The 13,520-nt window shown below is 20.6% G+C and overlaps 7 protein-coding genes across 7 annotated transcripts; 3 read left to right on the plus strand and 4 right to left on the minus strand. All coding sequences in view use genetic code 6, as the record gives it.

The window, feature by feature from the left end:
• Positions 1 to 1,056: 1,056 nt before the first annotated feature.
• TTHERM_00925420 (transmembrane protein, putative) lies at positions 1,057 to 2,076 on the minus strand (the record flags this gene model as incomplete). The annotated part of the gene is made up of 1 exon (XM_001031159.2): positions 1,057 to 2,076. One exon carries the CDS (start codon positions 2,074 to 2,076, stop codon positions 1,057 to 1,059), a length of 1,020 nt encoding a protein of 339 aa, XP_001031159.2.
• Positions 2,077 to 3,572: 1,496 nt separating this feature from the next.
• Positions 3,573 to 4,640, minus strand: TTHERM_00925430 (hypothetical protein; the record flags this gene model as incomplete). Its single annotated transcript, XM_001031160.1, has 1 exon — positions 3,573 to 4,640. The coding sequence occupies one exon, from the start codon at positions 4,638 to 4,640 to the stop codon at positions 3,573 to 3,575; it is 1,068 nt and encodes a 355-aa protein (XP_001031160.1).
• A 535-nt stretch (positions 4,641 to 5,175) lies between these two features.
• On the plus strand, positions 5,176 to 6,759 carry TTHERM_00925440 (hypothetical protein; the record flags this gene model as incomplete). The annotated part of the gene is made up of 1 exon (XM_001031161.1): positions 5,176 to 6,759. One exon carries the CDS (start codon positions 5,176 to 5,178, stop codon positions 6,757 to 6,759), a length of 1,584 nt encoding a protein of 527 aa, XP_001031161.1.
• Positions 6,760 to 7,689: 930 nt separating this feature from the next.
• On the minus strand, positions 7,690 to 8,247 carry TTHERM_00925450 (transmembrane protein, putative; the record flags this gene model as incomplete). The annotated part of the gene is made up of 1 exon (XM_001031162.2): positions 7,690 to 8,247. One exon carries the CDS (start codon positions 8,245 to 8,247, stop codon positions 7,690 to 7,692), a length of 558 nt encoding a protein of 185 aa, XP_001031162.2.
• Positions 8,248 to 8,302: 55 nt separating this feature from the next.
• Positions 8,303 to 8,668, plus strand: TTHERM_00925460 (hypothetical protein; the record flags this gene model as incomplete). Its single annotated transcript, XM_001031163.1, has 1 exon — positions 8,303 to 8,668. One exon carries the CDS (start codon positions 8,303 to 8,305, stop codon positions 8,666 to 8,668), a length of 366 nt encoding a protein of 121 aa, XP_001031163.1.
• A 1,565-nt stretch (positions 8,669 to 10,233) lies between these two features.
• On the plus strand, positions 10,234 to 11,826 carry TTHERM_00925480 (ubiquitin family protein, putative; the record flags this gene model as incomplete). The annotated part of the gene is made up of 1 exon (XM_001031165.1): positions 10,234 to 11,826. The coding sequence occupies one exon, from the start codon at positions 10,234 to 10,236 to the stop codon at positions 11,824 to 11,826; it is 1,593 nt and encodes a 530-aa protein (XP_001031165.1).
• A 690-nt stretch (positions 11,827 to 12,516) lies between these two features.
• On the minus strand, positions 12,517 to 13,446 carry TTHERM_00925490 (G protein coupled glucose receptor regulating Gpa2 protein; the record flags this gene model as incomplete). Its single annotated transcript, XM_001031166.1, has 1 exon — positions 12,517 to 13,446. One exon carries the CDS (start codon positions 13,444 to 13,446, stop codon positions 12,517 to 12,519), a length of 930 nt encoding a protein of 309 aa, XP_001031166.1.
• Between the last annotated feature and the right edge of the window lie 74 nt (positions 13,447 to 13,520).

Consider the following 13,520-nt stretch of genomic DNA (forward strand, 5'->3'; position numbering starts at 1 on the left):
TAGTTCAAAATCATTTATAGTTTAATTTATTAATTTAGAATAAAATTTAGTTTATTAATATCAATTAAAGTTACTTTTTCCAATTAATTTAACTTAATATATGTTATGTTGATGCTTTTATATTGTCTGTATTATTAAAATTTTAATAATTTTAATTGATATTATTATTCAAAATAGTTATTTTTACAATAAAATATATTATTATAGCAGATAGATGTGTTCATTTTTTAAAACATTTAAATTTATTTCATTTAGTAATATTAAAAATTAATTAAGTAATTATAAAAGTGTCTTTCTTAATGTTAATATAAAATAAGATTCTAAACTAAAAGAAAAAATAAATCATTTTATAAATATGAATTATCTTATAAATATCTTTACTTTTAAGATTGATAGAAAATTGAATGAAGAAAAAGAACAAATTATTTGTTTTTTATTAAGATTATGGTTAATTTATTAAAATAAATTATTTACTTATTTTAGAAAATAATCTTATACATATAATTAATTTATTTAATTAAAAAATCTATTATTTATTTATTTTGCAGATTTTATCTAGTTTGTTTAATTTTGAATAGGCTTAGAAAGTTTTTTTTAAGTTTTTGATATAAAACTATGTAAAAATTATAAAATATATATAATAAATAGTAAAGACAGACATCAAAGATTTTTATTAAATTGTTAATTAACAGAAGGAGTATTTTATTTATACATTTAAAAATTATGAGTGAACGAACCATCCATTCATTCTATCTTTGCTAAATGAATAAACATTTAAACTTAATTCTTCAGACTATTTTTATGCTTCTTTTTTTCAAATTAACTATTACGTTTAATCATTCGTTCATATTTAAATCAAAACTATTCATAAATTCTACCAATAGTAATTAGGATTCAAAATTTATGAATAATAATAGCAAACTCAATATATTAGTTTTTTATGTTATGGAGTTAATGTATTTTTTTAGCTATAATACTTTTTCTATAAAGGTAAAATTAGCTTATTCTTTTATTATGTGTTAATCTAGCTTATAATCTATATTTATTTTTGGATTTTCAATATTTTATGAGTGAGGTTTTTATATCATCTCCTTCTTAATCTTCCATCGAACTTGAGGATTCATCTTTCATGCGATTATTGTTATATCTTATCATACTTGATTACAACTGGCTCCACTCATCTTCGTCATAGTCAGATTATGGAGAAATCTCTTTGAATTTGTTGTTATCTTCACTGTTATTTTTATTGCAGCATCTTTAGAAAGGATTTATTGAGAGATACCCATAAATAATAGAGTTAACAAATCCATTGAAGACAGTTATTTGTAAATCAAAGTTGTTTAACCAATCTATTTTATCTCCTCCTGTAACAAGCTCATAAAATCTTTCAAACATAATCCATATCCAAGAGACGACCAGAAATAGTGGATACAAAATCAACTTTTTTATTTCTGCAGAATGAGTTTCTCCTTTGTTTTTGTAAAAGTTGTAAAATATTCTACTGATGAAGTATATTTCTAAGAAAACAGTCAGGAAGAAGGGAATAAATGAAAGAAATATTTTTAGCAATACTCCTACAACATCATTACTCCCATCAGGATAGCTTTTAACTATTAAAAAGCACATAACTTCCTCTAAAGGTTGAGTGTGATTGTAATTATCAAAAAAGAAAGGGATTATAGCCAAAAATAAAGGAGTTAATAAAGTAAACTTCCCATAATATGTCACTGGATTATGAGTTTTTATTGGTTTTTTTCTTATGAAAAAAGTATAGAGAGTCCAAGACACTGATAAAGTTGCACAGAATGTGCCATTAGTAGCAAGAAGCTTTAAAAATGCCTAAATTCTGCAAAACGAATCACTTATTGTTTCATTAGGGTTTAAAAAATAATAAGCTAAAGGTATGAAATAGTCTAAACTAAGAAGGAAATCATATAAAAACACAGTGAACACTAGTCTAAATGCAAAGGTTCTTACTTATTTGTAATAGGTATAATGAAATAATAGTATCCCCGTAGATATTACTGAGCATGTTGAGCATATCAGAAAAAAAACACTATAAGTATATGATGACATAGATTGTATTTTTTTGTTGGCTTAATTCACTTATTTTAATAATAATTAATTTACTTTTTTTATTGAAAAATACCTTATTTGTTTGTGATAGAAAACTAATAGACTTATGATGCTTGAAAAAATATTTAATGAATGAATGAATTACAGTTTCTTGTTCAAATTTTGTTTTTTTTTACTCACAAAAAATTTTTGTTAAGCTTTCTATCCAATAAAATTTTTGGATTTATTTTTAAAATAAAAAAAACTTAGAATTAACATTTGATATTATTGTTTTGTGTTTACATACCAATAGATTATTTTTGATTTATTTGCTGATCTAAAACCTAATTCATATAAATTTTACTTACTTTTTAGACATGATAGAGTGAGTGGCTAAATATATTAAATTAGTGATATTTGACATAAAATTTATTTTAAACATGAATATAAATTACTTAATTTTATTATTCATTATTATAAGATAAAATTTAACAGCGAGGATGATAAATATTCTTTATAATTAATTAGATTGCTTATTCAAAAATCTTTTATAATGTTAGCATTGAGCTTAACTAAGATTAACTAAATAAAAAATGTTATTAATGTAAACTGGCTTATTATCTTTTTATATTTTTACATTAAAAAACATATTCTAAATATTATTTTCAACTAAATTGAAAAATATCTAGTAAAATTAATTTATTTACATATATTTTTTACTTAGATTATCATCTTTATCAGAATATGTGATAATTTATTATTTATTAACAGTATGATTTAAATATTGTTTAATAATGTATCTTTGCTATTACGCAAAGCTAACAACTTGTAAAAGGCTTATATTTTTCTTCATATTTAATAATTGATACTTCTCAAATATTTACATGAAATGTTAATTACTTTTTTTCAATACGAAATCAATCTTTAAATAAAAAAGTAATTGTTTATTTTACTTTACTAATTTTTTAACACATTTATTATTATAAATAACTCATTTTTATATAATATTTATAAAAAATTTGAAAAAAAATTAATATCTTTAAAATAGATGATATTCAAAAAAATGGTTGTGTTTTTGTACCCTTTAACAAAGGAAAATTAAAAAACACAAATTGATTTTTTGTTTGAATATTTATCAAGTTAAATTTATTGATTTCTAATGAAAAATTAAATTTAAAGTTTAATATAAATAATAAAAGCTTTTATTAAAATAAATAATAAATTTTATTTAAAAATATAAATTTATAAAATTTGAAAAATTTAGTTAAGAGAAGATGATTAAATGATAGATATTTTAAAATTTTGTTAAATTTAATTAGAATACATACATAAATACAAATAAATAAATAAATAAACAAGCAATAATATTATAAATTATTAAATAATATAGTAATAGAATCAACATTATTTTATATTAAATTTTTTGAAGTAATATAATTTGATTTGTTTCTTCCTTTTGATATTTAGTTAGTTATGATGTTTAAAGTTGTTTAAGAAAAAAGATCCATTAAATATTCTCAAAATTATTTTGCAATAGACTTTTTGATAGGAACACAAACTACTTTTTATATTTCGCTTTCACCTTTTGAACTGTTATTTAAGAAAGATTTATTTCTAATAGATGAATTAAAGAAATCTTATTTTTTCAAAAAAGGATTAGAAGTTCTATGTGACTAGTTTTAAGGTTTTGGAGGTACTTTAAATAGATTTTTTTTATTAGAAACAAGTGGAATACCATTATAAATATTATTTTCAACACAAATGTGCATTTTATTTTAAAAATTATTTACATATTATTAATTGTTTGTTTGAGTAGAATTTAATTCTGAAGAGTAAGATAAATTTTTTAAAAAATCTGATGATTAATTTTATTAAGTATTAATTACTGATTCATTAACAAATAAATTATTTTCTACACATATTTTATCTTAATTATTGATATTATTTAAACATTAAAAATTATTATCTTTGGTAGAATTAAAATATTATGGGTTAAAAAGTAGGTCAATAAATGTATCTGATGATCTTTCTTTTGACTCGCTTAATGATTAATCTGAAGTAGAAGCTTCACTTATTTGATCAAAAGGAATAGAATAGTTGTCTTACTAAGCGATTTACTTTATAGGAGAGGAATTGAATGATTAAAGAGAAACAAAAATAGTTTCTAAAACAGAAACAGAGTCTTCTAATTAAAATTGATTTTGATTTAAAGTAGAAATATAAATACGACTATCAATTTTTAATTTTTTTCTTATCAAATTTAGCAAAAATTTAACTTTAAATGTAGATTTATTCTTTGGCAATCTTAAAATTAGTTCATAAGAATTGTTTTCAAAAACAAAATTAAGAATTTTTTCAAGAAATCTTTCTTTTAATTAAAGGACAATAGAGCTGTAGTTGTAAATAAATTATTCGTCAGAAACAGATTTCTATAAAATTTAAACTGGAGTCATGTAAAAATTATATTACAAATAATCTTCCAAATCTTCAAAAGAAATTTTATTTTCAAAAAATAGATTATCGTCAATTTAAATACGCTGATAATCCTTTTCAAAAGACAATTTACAATATATAAAGCAAGACATTTTTTTATTTATTTTTACAAATATTTTTCTGATTTATTTTTGTATTTTTTGTTTAATTAATTGTTTTTTTTTGTATTTTTTTTTTACTATTTAATTGAATTAAATAATTATTATCAAAATTAGAATTTGTTGCTCTTAATTTAAACCTATTTTCTTGATTCATGTAGACGCAGAATTTAATTAATTAATATATTTATCTATTTTAAGATTAGCTTAATTTGTCTATATTATTTAGGTATAAAATAGTAAAACAAAAGTATTTTATTTTTAATCATTTATTTATTTTTAAACTTCCACTCTCATTTATAAAGTTATTTATTTTAACCATCTCCCCAATATTCTAAATTGAAATATATCATGAATTTGACATTTAAATTCAATATATTTATTTATTTTTGATATTATCAGAATCAATTGTAAATTTTATTGAGGAAAATAAATAGTTCATTTTTATTGCTCAAGATTATTTTTTATTGAGTATAAACATTTTTATTATTTAGAATATTGAATCAAGAAAAAGCAAAGATTTTAAAAAATGATTTAAGAAATAAATTAAATGCCTACATGCAAAACTCATAAAGGACTATCTTTAGAGTTTTTTAATACAGATTTTTCAACTGAAAATAAATAAATAGCTTTGTGTGCTAGATGCCTAACATCTAGTTTTGTTAAAGGGTAAGATTTATTACATTATTCTGATATTTCTGAATTAAATGATTCTGATGTTTTAAATAATTGGCCTATTTTAGAAGACTAAAATACACTATAAATTTTGTAGAGAATTCTTGAATAAAAGGAAGATTAAGAAGATTATTTGTTAATCATAGAATAGTTCATTGATGACATGCTAAATAAAATAAACTATAAATTATGTAGAATGAAAAAAGCTGTGATTAATTATTTTTCAGAAAGCTTTGTTTGCAAATAAAAAATTATTAGCAAATACAATGAAATATCATGCAAATAAGAATTAAAAAACTCATTGCAGTTGATGATGGAAGGTAATTAAAGTGGGTTAGAATAAATAGAAAACATTTTCAAAAAATCTTATGAAAAAAAAAGTGTGAACTAACAAATTTTATTAGATCAAATATAAAAGTACAAAGCTAACTAAGAATTTCTTTAATTGAAATTTCCTAAAATTGTGTAAAAATAATTATTCTAAAATATTAAGCTAATAAAAAAGCATTTGCTTAACAAAGTTTTATAACCAAATAAAAACTCTCTAGATTCATTCAAAGACTATTTTTCTGAATGCATTTGTGCCTCTAATCAAGATACTGATTATTTAAAAGAAATTTAATTATCCAATTAATAGTTTGAATTTCTTATATAAAATGCATAATTTCATATTTAAAAAAAATAACAATTAAGTAAATTAGATAAAAATAATTTAAATAATTAAAATAACAACATTATTGAGTAGCTTGAAAGAATAAATAAAGAACATAAAAATTTTGTTTCATAGTTTAATATAAAAGAATAATAATAATTTGAAAACCTAGTTGCTATGTACGAATTCGATATAGACGCCTCATAAAAATATCCATTTATAAAATCTCTCAAAGATGAATACAGTTAAAACAATTAAATCATAAAGAAAAATAAAGAGGGATTAATAAAGATCAAATAAATTAATTCAAAGTGGGCTGTGTAATTTTTTACTGAAAAAGCAATAGATGCATCAAAAATGTATACAATCTAAATAGAAATAAAACCCTTTAAAGGTGAAGAAAATAGCTATAGAATAGCAATTGGATTTATTGAAATTTCACTATGTAATGAATAGTGGCTTGATTAAGATATTTCATCTATTTCAAGCTTATATGTATCGAATTATAATAAAAATAAATTTACTCTAAATAAAAAAGGTATGCTCTTAAATAATAGTCTAATTAATCATTCTGAATTGATGAGAAAATTAGAAATTTAGTTTTGTTTAAAACAAAAGTTTTTCTAAATAGCTGATTATCCTGGCTATAACAACATCACTTAAGCAAGGGGAGAAGAGATGCTTAGAAATTTAGATGGTTAGGAATATGTATTTGGAATGAAACACTATTCTGTAAAATCAATCAAGGTTTTGAAATTTACTGAAAAATTTATGCAAAAAAATTGAAAATAATAATAATTCAAAATTTTTCTTTTAAATAGAATAAAAAATATCTAAATAAATTATTTTATTTATACAATTTAAATAAGCAAAAATAAAGTAAGTATCTATCTATCTATCTATCTATCTATCTATCTATCACTTTTTTATGATTTGTTTTTTATTTTGGAAAATAGTATGTATTATAAAATACTTTTTTTTATATTTATTTACAAGATTTTAATTAAATTGGTTTAAAAAAAGTGTTTTTTTAAATACAATAAAAAATATCTAATAAATTATTTTATTTATACAATTTAAATAAGCAAAAATAAAGTATCTATCTATCTATCTATCTATCTATCTATCTATCTATCTATCTATCTATCTATCACTTTTTTATGATTTGTTTTTTATTTTGGAAAATAGTATGTATTTTAAAAAAAATTTTTTTATTTTTACAAGATTTTAATTAAATTGGTTTAAAAAAAGTGTTTTTTTAAATAGAAGTATAAAATTCTTCAACAAAACTATTTTATTTATAATCCTTGAAAAAGGTGAAGCAAACATTTTTTCTTTTTTAAAAAAGATATTTCGATTTTACAAATGAAGAAATATTTAACTGCTGTTTAAATGAAAAACTTAATTTAGTTTATAATGTTTATCTATTTTATATTTTTTAAAAATTGAAAAAATAATTTCATATGATATTACATAATTTATAAACAAAAATTTATTACATATTTTTTATATTATTTACTTAAAATTATTTATTTTTTTTAAATAGATTTTTAAAACACAAGCTTTACTGTAAATTTGACAATTAAAATAAAGTTAAAAAGTAAATATCAATATTTCAATCTAATTAAAAGTATGATTAAGAATTCCATAAAATTAAAATTTTTATAGAACCTTAGTATATTTTTTAATTAATTTTTTTGAAGATTTTTTCAATTATCATTCATTCATAGCTTCTCCTCCTTCATCAATACTCCAAAATCCAGAAATAGAATCAGAATAAGGAGTTTTTTCTGATTCAATTAATTTGATTTCTTGCTTTTCACGCTTAGGGCAAAGATTAATTGAGAGGAATCCATAGACTATTGAGTTAAAAAATCCATTTAACACTCCAAGCTATAAGTCAAATTAATTAAGCCAATTAATTTAATCTCCATCTGTTGCTAACTCGTAAAACCTTTCAAACATTATCCAAATCCATGAAATAATCAATATAGAGGGATATAGAATTAAACTTTTAATATTTACTAAATATATTTAATCTTTATTTTTGTAGAACTAGTATAAGACTCTTAGTACAAAAAATAGTTCAAGAAATATAGTAGTTACAAACGGTATAAATGACAATACTATTTTTAATACCATCCCTGTTGTATCGTAAGACCCTTTATCATAGCTCTTTACTATTAAAAAGCACATTACATCTTTCAAAGGTTCAGTGTGATCATAGTTACTAGTTATAAGAGGGATTGAGGATATTATAAGAGGTAAAGCCATAGTAAATTTTGAATAGTGTATTATAGGGTTTTTAAATTTTATTTATTTTTTTCTTATGAAATATGAATAAAGCACCCAAGAAATCACAAGAGAGCTAAAAAACATTCCATTTGTTCCTAAAAGCTTCACAAATCCTTAAATCTTACAAACAACATCTCCGATTTATGCATTTTAATCGATAAGTAGATATAGTAAGGGACATAAGTAATTAAAGCTCAATATGAAATCAAATATGAAGATCGAAAAAACTAACTTAAAAGCATAAGTCCTAGACTCCTAAGAATAAAAAAAATAGAATATCAGAATTCCAGTTGATGTGCAAGATAAAAGCGAACAGAGGAATAAAGAAATTATTTCAAAATTTTCACCCATTTACTATTTAAAAGAGGTTTGTTTAATTAGCTTACTTATTTACTTATGATTTTTTTGAGCAATATCTTAATTTAAAAATTGTTATAAAATAGATAAATTAATTGACAGATAATTAGAAAAATTGATAAATTTTTCAATTTCATGTCATTTATTAAAATCTTATATTTCAAAACTTTTATTTATATAGTGTAAGAAATACACTTTTTCTAGTTCATTATTATCATTTTTACTTTTAAGTATTAAATTCATCTCATAAAAAATTATAAATATTATTACTTCATTAACTTTAGTATTTTAATCCTGATTTCAAATATTTTTATTCTTTTAAATTGTTCTATGGTTGGTTTCTAAGTAGTTATAATGATTATGAATATTATTATTATTATTTTATCAATATTTAGTAAAATAAATATTTGATTTCGGATAATATTATTAATTTTTTGAATAAAAAAATATAAATTGATACTTTATTTTTATATTAAAATATATGCTGAATAGTTAACTGAAATATTTTTTTGTTATAAAAATCTGCAATTTACTGATTCAATTAAACTGTAATAAATATAATTTATTTGAAAAGAAAGAAACAGTTATTTTAAGATCCTCTATTAGAAATTCTGTTAAATAGATAAGCTTTTCTTCTTTAAATTATTTCATTTGAACAGTGATTTGTTAAAATAGAATATCATTTTTATTTCTCATTCTCCAATATTTTTCAAATATTTGATTTAAATATCAGTTTGTATATTTGCTCTAAGTTTCTTCATTTATGCTACCTCTTTAAAAATTGAGCCACTATTAAGATTTTTCATTTTAAATTTCAGCTAATTTATCCTGAAAATCTGTGATTGAAACTTGATTGTTCTATATTCAAAAATAAATATGATATTATTTATTTTTTTAATTTTTTAAAATGACTTTTTAAAACTTTCTAGATAGTGTGCATGGAAAGATTCTATACAACTATTAGATTTTGTAAAGAATTTTTCAAAATTATTATCCTTTTATATAGCTGTTCCTGCATTTCAAATATCACCAACAATATTTTTGATATTTTAAATAATTATTAATATTTTTATATGTTGTTATAAAATTTAGTGTATGTAGCCTTGAAAAAGGCAGTACCCTATGTTACTATATATATTGATATAATTGTTTTTTTGTTTCTTTTTTTTACTATTTAATTGAATAAAATAGCTATTATAAAAATTTTAATTTGTTGCTCTTTATTTAAATATATTTTCTTGATTAATATAGACACAGAATCTATTCATAATATATAAATTTATCTTTTTTATGATTAGCTTTACTTATCTCTTTTATTTAGGTATAAAATTAAAAAAAGATATTTTATTTTTAATGATTTATTTATTTTTAAATTTCCACTCTAATTCATAAAGTTATTCATTCTAATCGTCATCCGAATGTTCTTATTTGAAATATATCATGAGTTTAAGATTTAAATTTAATAATTTTATTTATTTTTAATGATATTAGAATCGATTACAAGTTTAATTGGGGAAAATAAATAGTTCTAATTAATTTATTGTTATTTTTATTGAATATAAAAAAATTATTAATCAAGAAAAAGGAACAAAGTAAAGATTTAAAAAAATGATTTAAGTAGAAAATTAAGAAATAAATTAAATGCCTAAATGCAAAACTCATAAGGGACTTCCTTTATTGTTTTTAAATACAGAACTTTCATCTGAAAAAAAATAAGTAGCTTTATGTGCGAGATGCATGGGATCTAGTTTTACGAAAGGGAAAGATTTATTATATTTGGGTGATATATCTGAATTGAATGATTCTGATGTTTTAAATAATTGGCCTGTTTTAGAAGACTAAAACATATTATAAACTTTAAAAGGCATTCTTGAATAAAAGGAAGATTAAGAAGACTATTTGCTAATCTTAGAATAGTTCATCGATGACATGCAAAGTAAAATAAACTAAAAGCTAATAAAAATGAAAAAAGCTGTGATCAATTAATTTTCAGAAAGCTTTATTTAGAAATAAAAACTTATTAACAAATACAATGAAATATCATGTAAATAAGAATTAAAAAACTCATTGCAGCTAATGGTGGAGGATAATTAAAAGGGCTTAGAATAAATAGAAAACATCATCAAAACATCTTATGAAACAAAGAGTGAAAACTAATAAATTTTAAAAGATCATATCCAAAAGTACTAAGCTAACTAATAATTTCTATAATTAAAATTCCCTAAAATTGTAGAAAAATAATTATTTTAAAAACTTAAGCTAATAAAAAAGCATTTGCTTAGCTAAGTATTAAACCAAAGTAAAGACTCTCTAGATTTATTCAAAGACTATCTTTCTCAATCTACTTCTACCTTTTATCAAGATATTGATTAATTAAAAGAAGTTTAATTTTCTTAATTATCCAATTAATAGATTGAATTTCTATTATAAACTGCATAGTTTCATTTATAAAGAAATGAGCAATTAAGTAAATTAGATAAAAATAACTTAATAAATTAAAATTTAGGTATTGTTAGCGAAATTGAAAGAATAAATAAAGAACTTAAAAATCTTGTTTCATAATTTGAAGCAAAAGAATAATAATAATTTGAAAAGATACTTGCTAAGTAAAAAATAGAAGTAGACGCTTCATAAAAGTACTCATTTTTAAAATCTCTGAAAGATTAATACAGCTAAATAACATAAAATAAGGATGGAATTTTAAAGATCAAACAAAAGAATACATAGTCTCCAGCGTAATTTTTTACTAAAATAGCAATAGATGAATCTAAAAAGTATACAATCTAAATAGATATAAAACCCTTTAAAGGTTTAGAAAATAATTATCTAATAGCAATTGGATTTCTTAAAAAACATAAATGCCATGATGTGTGGCTTGATGATGATAGCTAATCTATTTCTAAATTATACGTATCAAATGATGAAAAAAATAAATTTACTCTAAATAAAAAAGGCATGCTCTTTAATAATAATCTTATTAATCGTTCTGAATTGATGAGAAAACTAGAAATTTAGTTTTGCTTAAAAGAAAGGTTTTTCTAAATAGCTGATTATCCTGACTATAATAACATCACATAAGCGAAGGTAGAAGAGATGGTTAGATATATTGATGGCTAAGAATATCTATTTACTATGAAACACTTTTCTGTAAAATCAATCAAGGTTTTGAGATTCACTGAAGGAATTATGGACAAAAATTGAAAATAATTAAGCGTTTTTCTCTTAAAAAAAATAAAAAATATCTAAATAGATTATCTTATTTATACAATTTAAATAAACATACATCAAGTTTGTATCAATCGTTTTTGATTTGTCTTTTCTTTGGAAATTAGTATTATTTTTTTATACTTTTATTTATTTAAAAAACTTAAATAAATTTGCTCAAAAAAAGTGTTTTTAAACATAATTATAAAATTCTTCAACAAAGTTATTTTATTTATACTCCAATTATTTAAAATAAAAGGAGAAGTAAAAATTTTTTCTTAATAAAAAAGATATTTCGATTTTACAAATAAAGCAATCTATTTTTATAAATTTTTTTAAAAATATTTAATTTCTGTTTAAATTGATTAAATTAAAAATGTTTATCCATTTCATATTTAAAAATAATTTTTAAAATAACTTGGTATGTCATAACATAATTTATAGACACAAATTTATAACTTTTACATTAATATTTTTTATATTATTTACTTAACATTATTTATTTTATTAAAGTAGATTTTTTTAAAAAACACAAGCTTTACTTTAAGTAAGTTTTCCAATTAAAACAAAGTTAAAAAGTAAATATCAAGATTTCAATCTGATTAAAACTATGATTAAGAATACCATAAAATGAAAAATTTTTTAGAACCATAGTTTTTTTTTAATTAACTATTTTTGAAGATTTTTTCAATTATCACATGTTTCTCCTTCTTCATAAATACTCGAAAATCCAGAAATAGAATCAGAATAAGGAGTTTTTTCTGATTCAATTAATTTAATTTCTGATTTTTCTAAACTATGGCAAAGATTTATTGAGAGAAATCCGTAGACTATTGAGTTAAAAAATCCATTTAATACTCCAAGCTGTAAGTCAAATGAATTTAGCCAATTAATTTAATCTCCATCTGTAACTAACTCATAAAACCTTTCAAACATAATCCAAATCCATGAAATAATCAATATAGAGGGATATAGAATTAAATTTTTAATATTTACTAAATATACCTAATCATTATTTATGTAGAATTAGTATAGGATTCTAAGTACAAAAAATAGTTCAAGAAATATAGTAGTAACAAAAGGTATAAATGACAATGCTATTTTTAAAACCATCCCTGTAGTATCGTAAGATCCTTCATCATAGCTCTTTACAATTAAAAAGCACATCACATCTTTCAAGGGTTCAGTATGATCATAGTTGCCAGTTATAAGAGGTATTAAGGATATAATAAGAGGTAAAGCAATAGTAAATTTTGAGTAGTGTATTATTGGGTTTTTATATTTTATTTATTTTTTTCTTATGAAATATGAATACAGCACCCAAGAAATCACAAGAGAGCTAAAAAACATTCCATTTGTTGCTAATAGCTTTACAAATCCTTAAATCTTACAAACAACATCTCCAATTTTTGCATTTTAATCAATAAGAAGATATAATAAGGGACATAAGTAATCAAAGCTCAGTATGAAATCAAATATGAAGATCGAAAAAACTAACTTAAAGGCATAAGTCCTAGATTGTTAAGAGTAGAAAAAATAAAATATCAAAATTCCAGTTGATGTGCAAGATAAAATGGAACAAAGTAATAAAGAAATTGTTTCATATTTTTCACCCATTTCACTCTTTAAAAAGTTTGCTTAATTAAATTACTTATTTATATATGATTTTTTGAGGAATTTCTTTAATTTAA

The sequence above is a fragment of the Tetrahymena thermophila genome (genome assembly GCF_000189635.1).
Source record: "Tetrahymena thermophila SB210 genomic scaffold scf_8254448, whole genome shotgun sequence".
Classification (NCBI taxonomy): Eukaryota; Ciliophora; class Oligohymenophorea; order Hymenostomatida; family Tetrahymenidae; genus Tetrahymena; species Tetrahymena thermophila.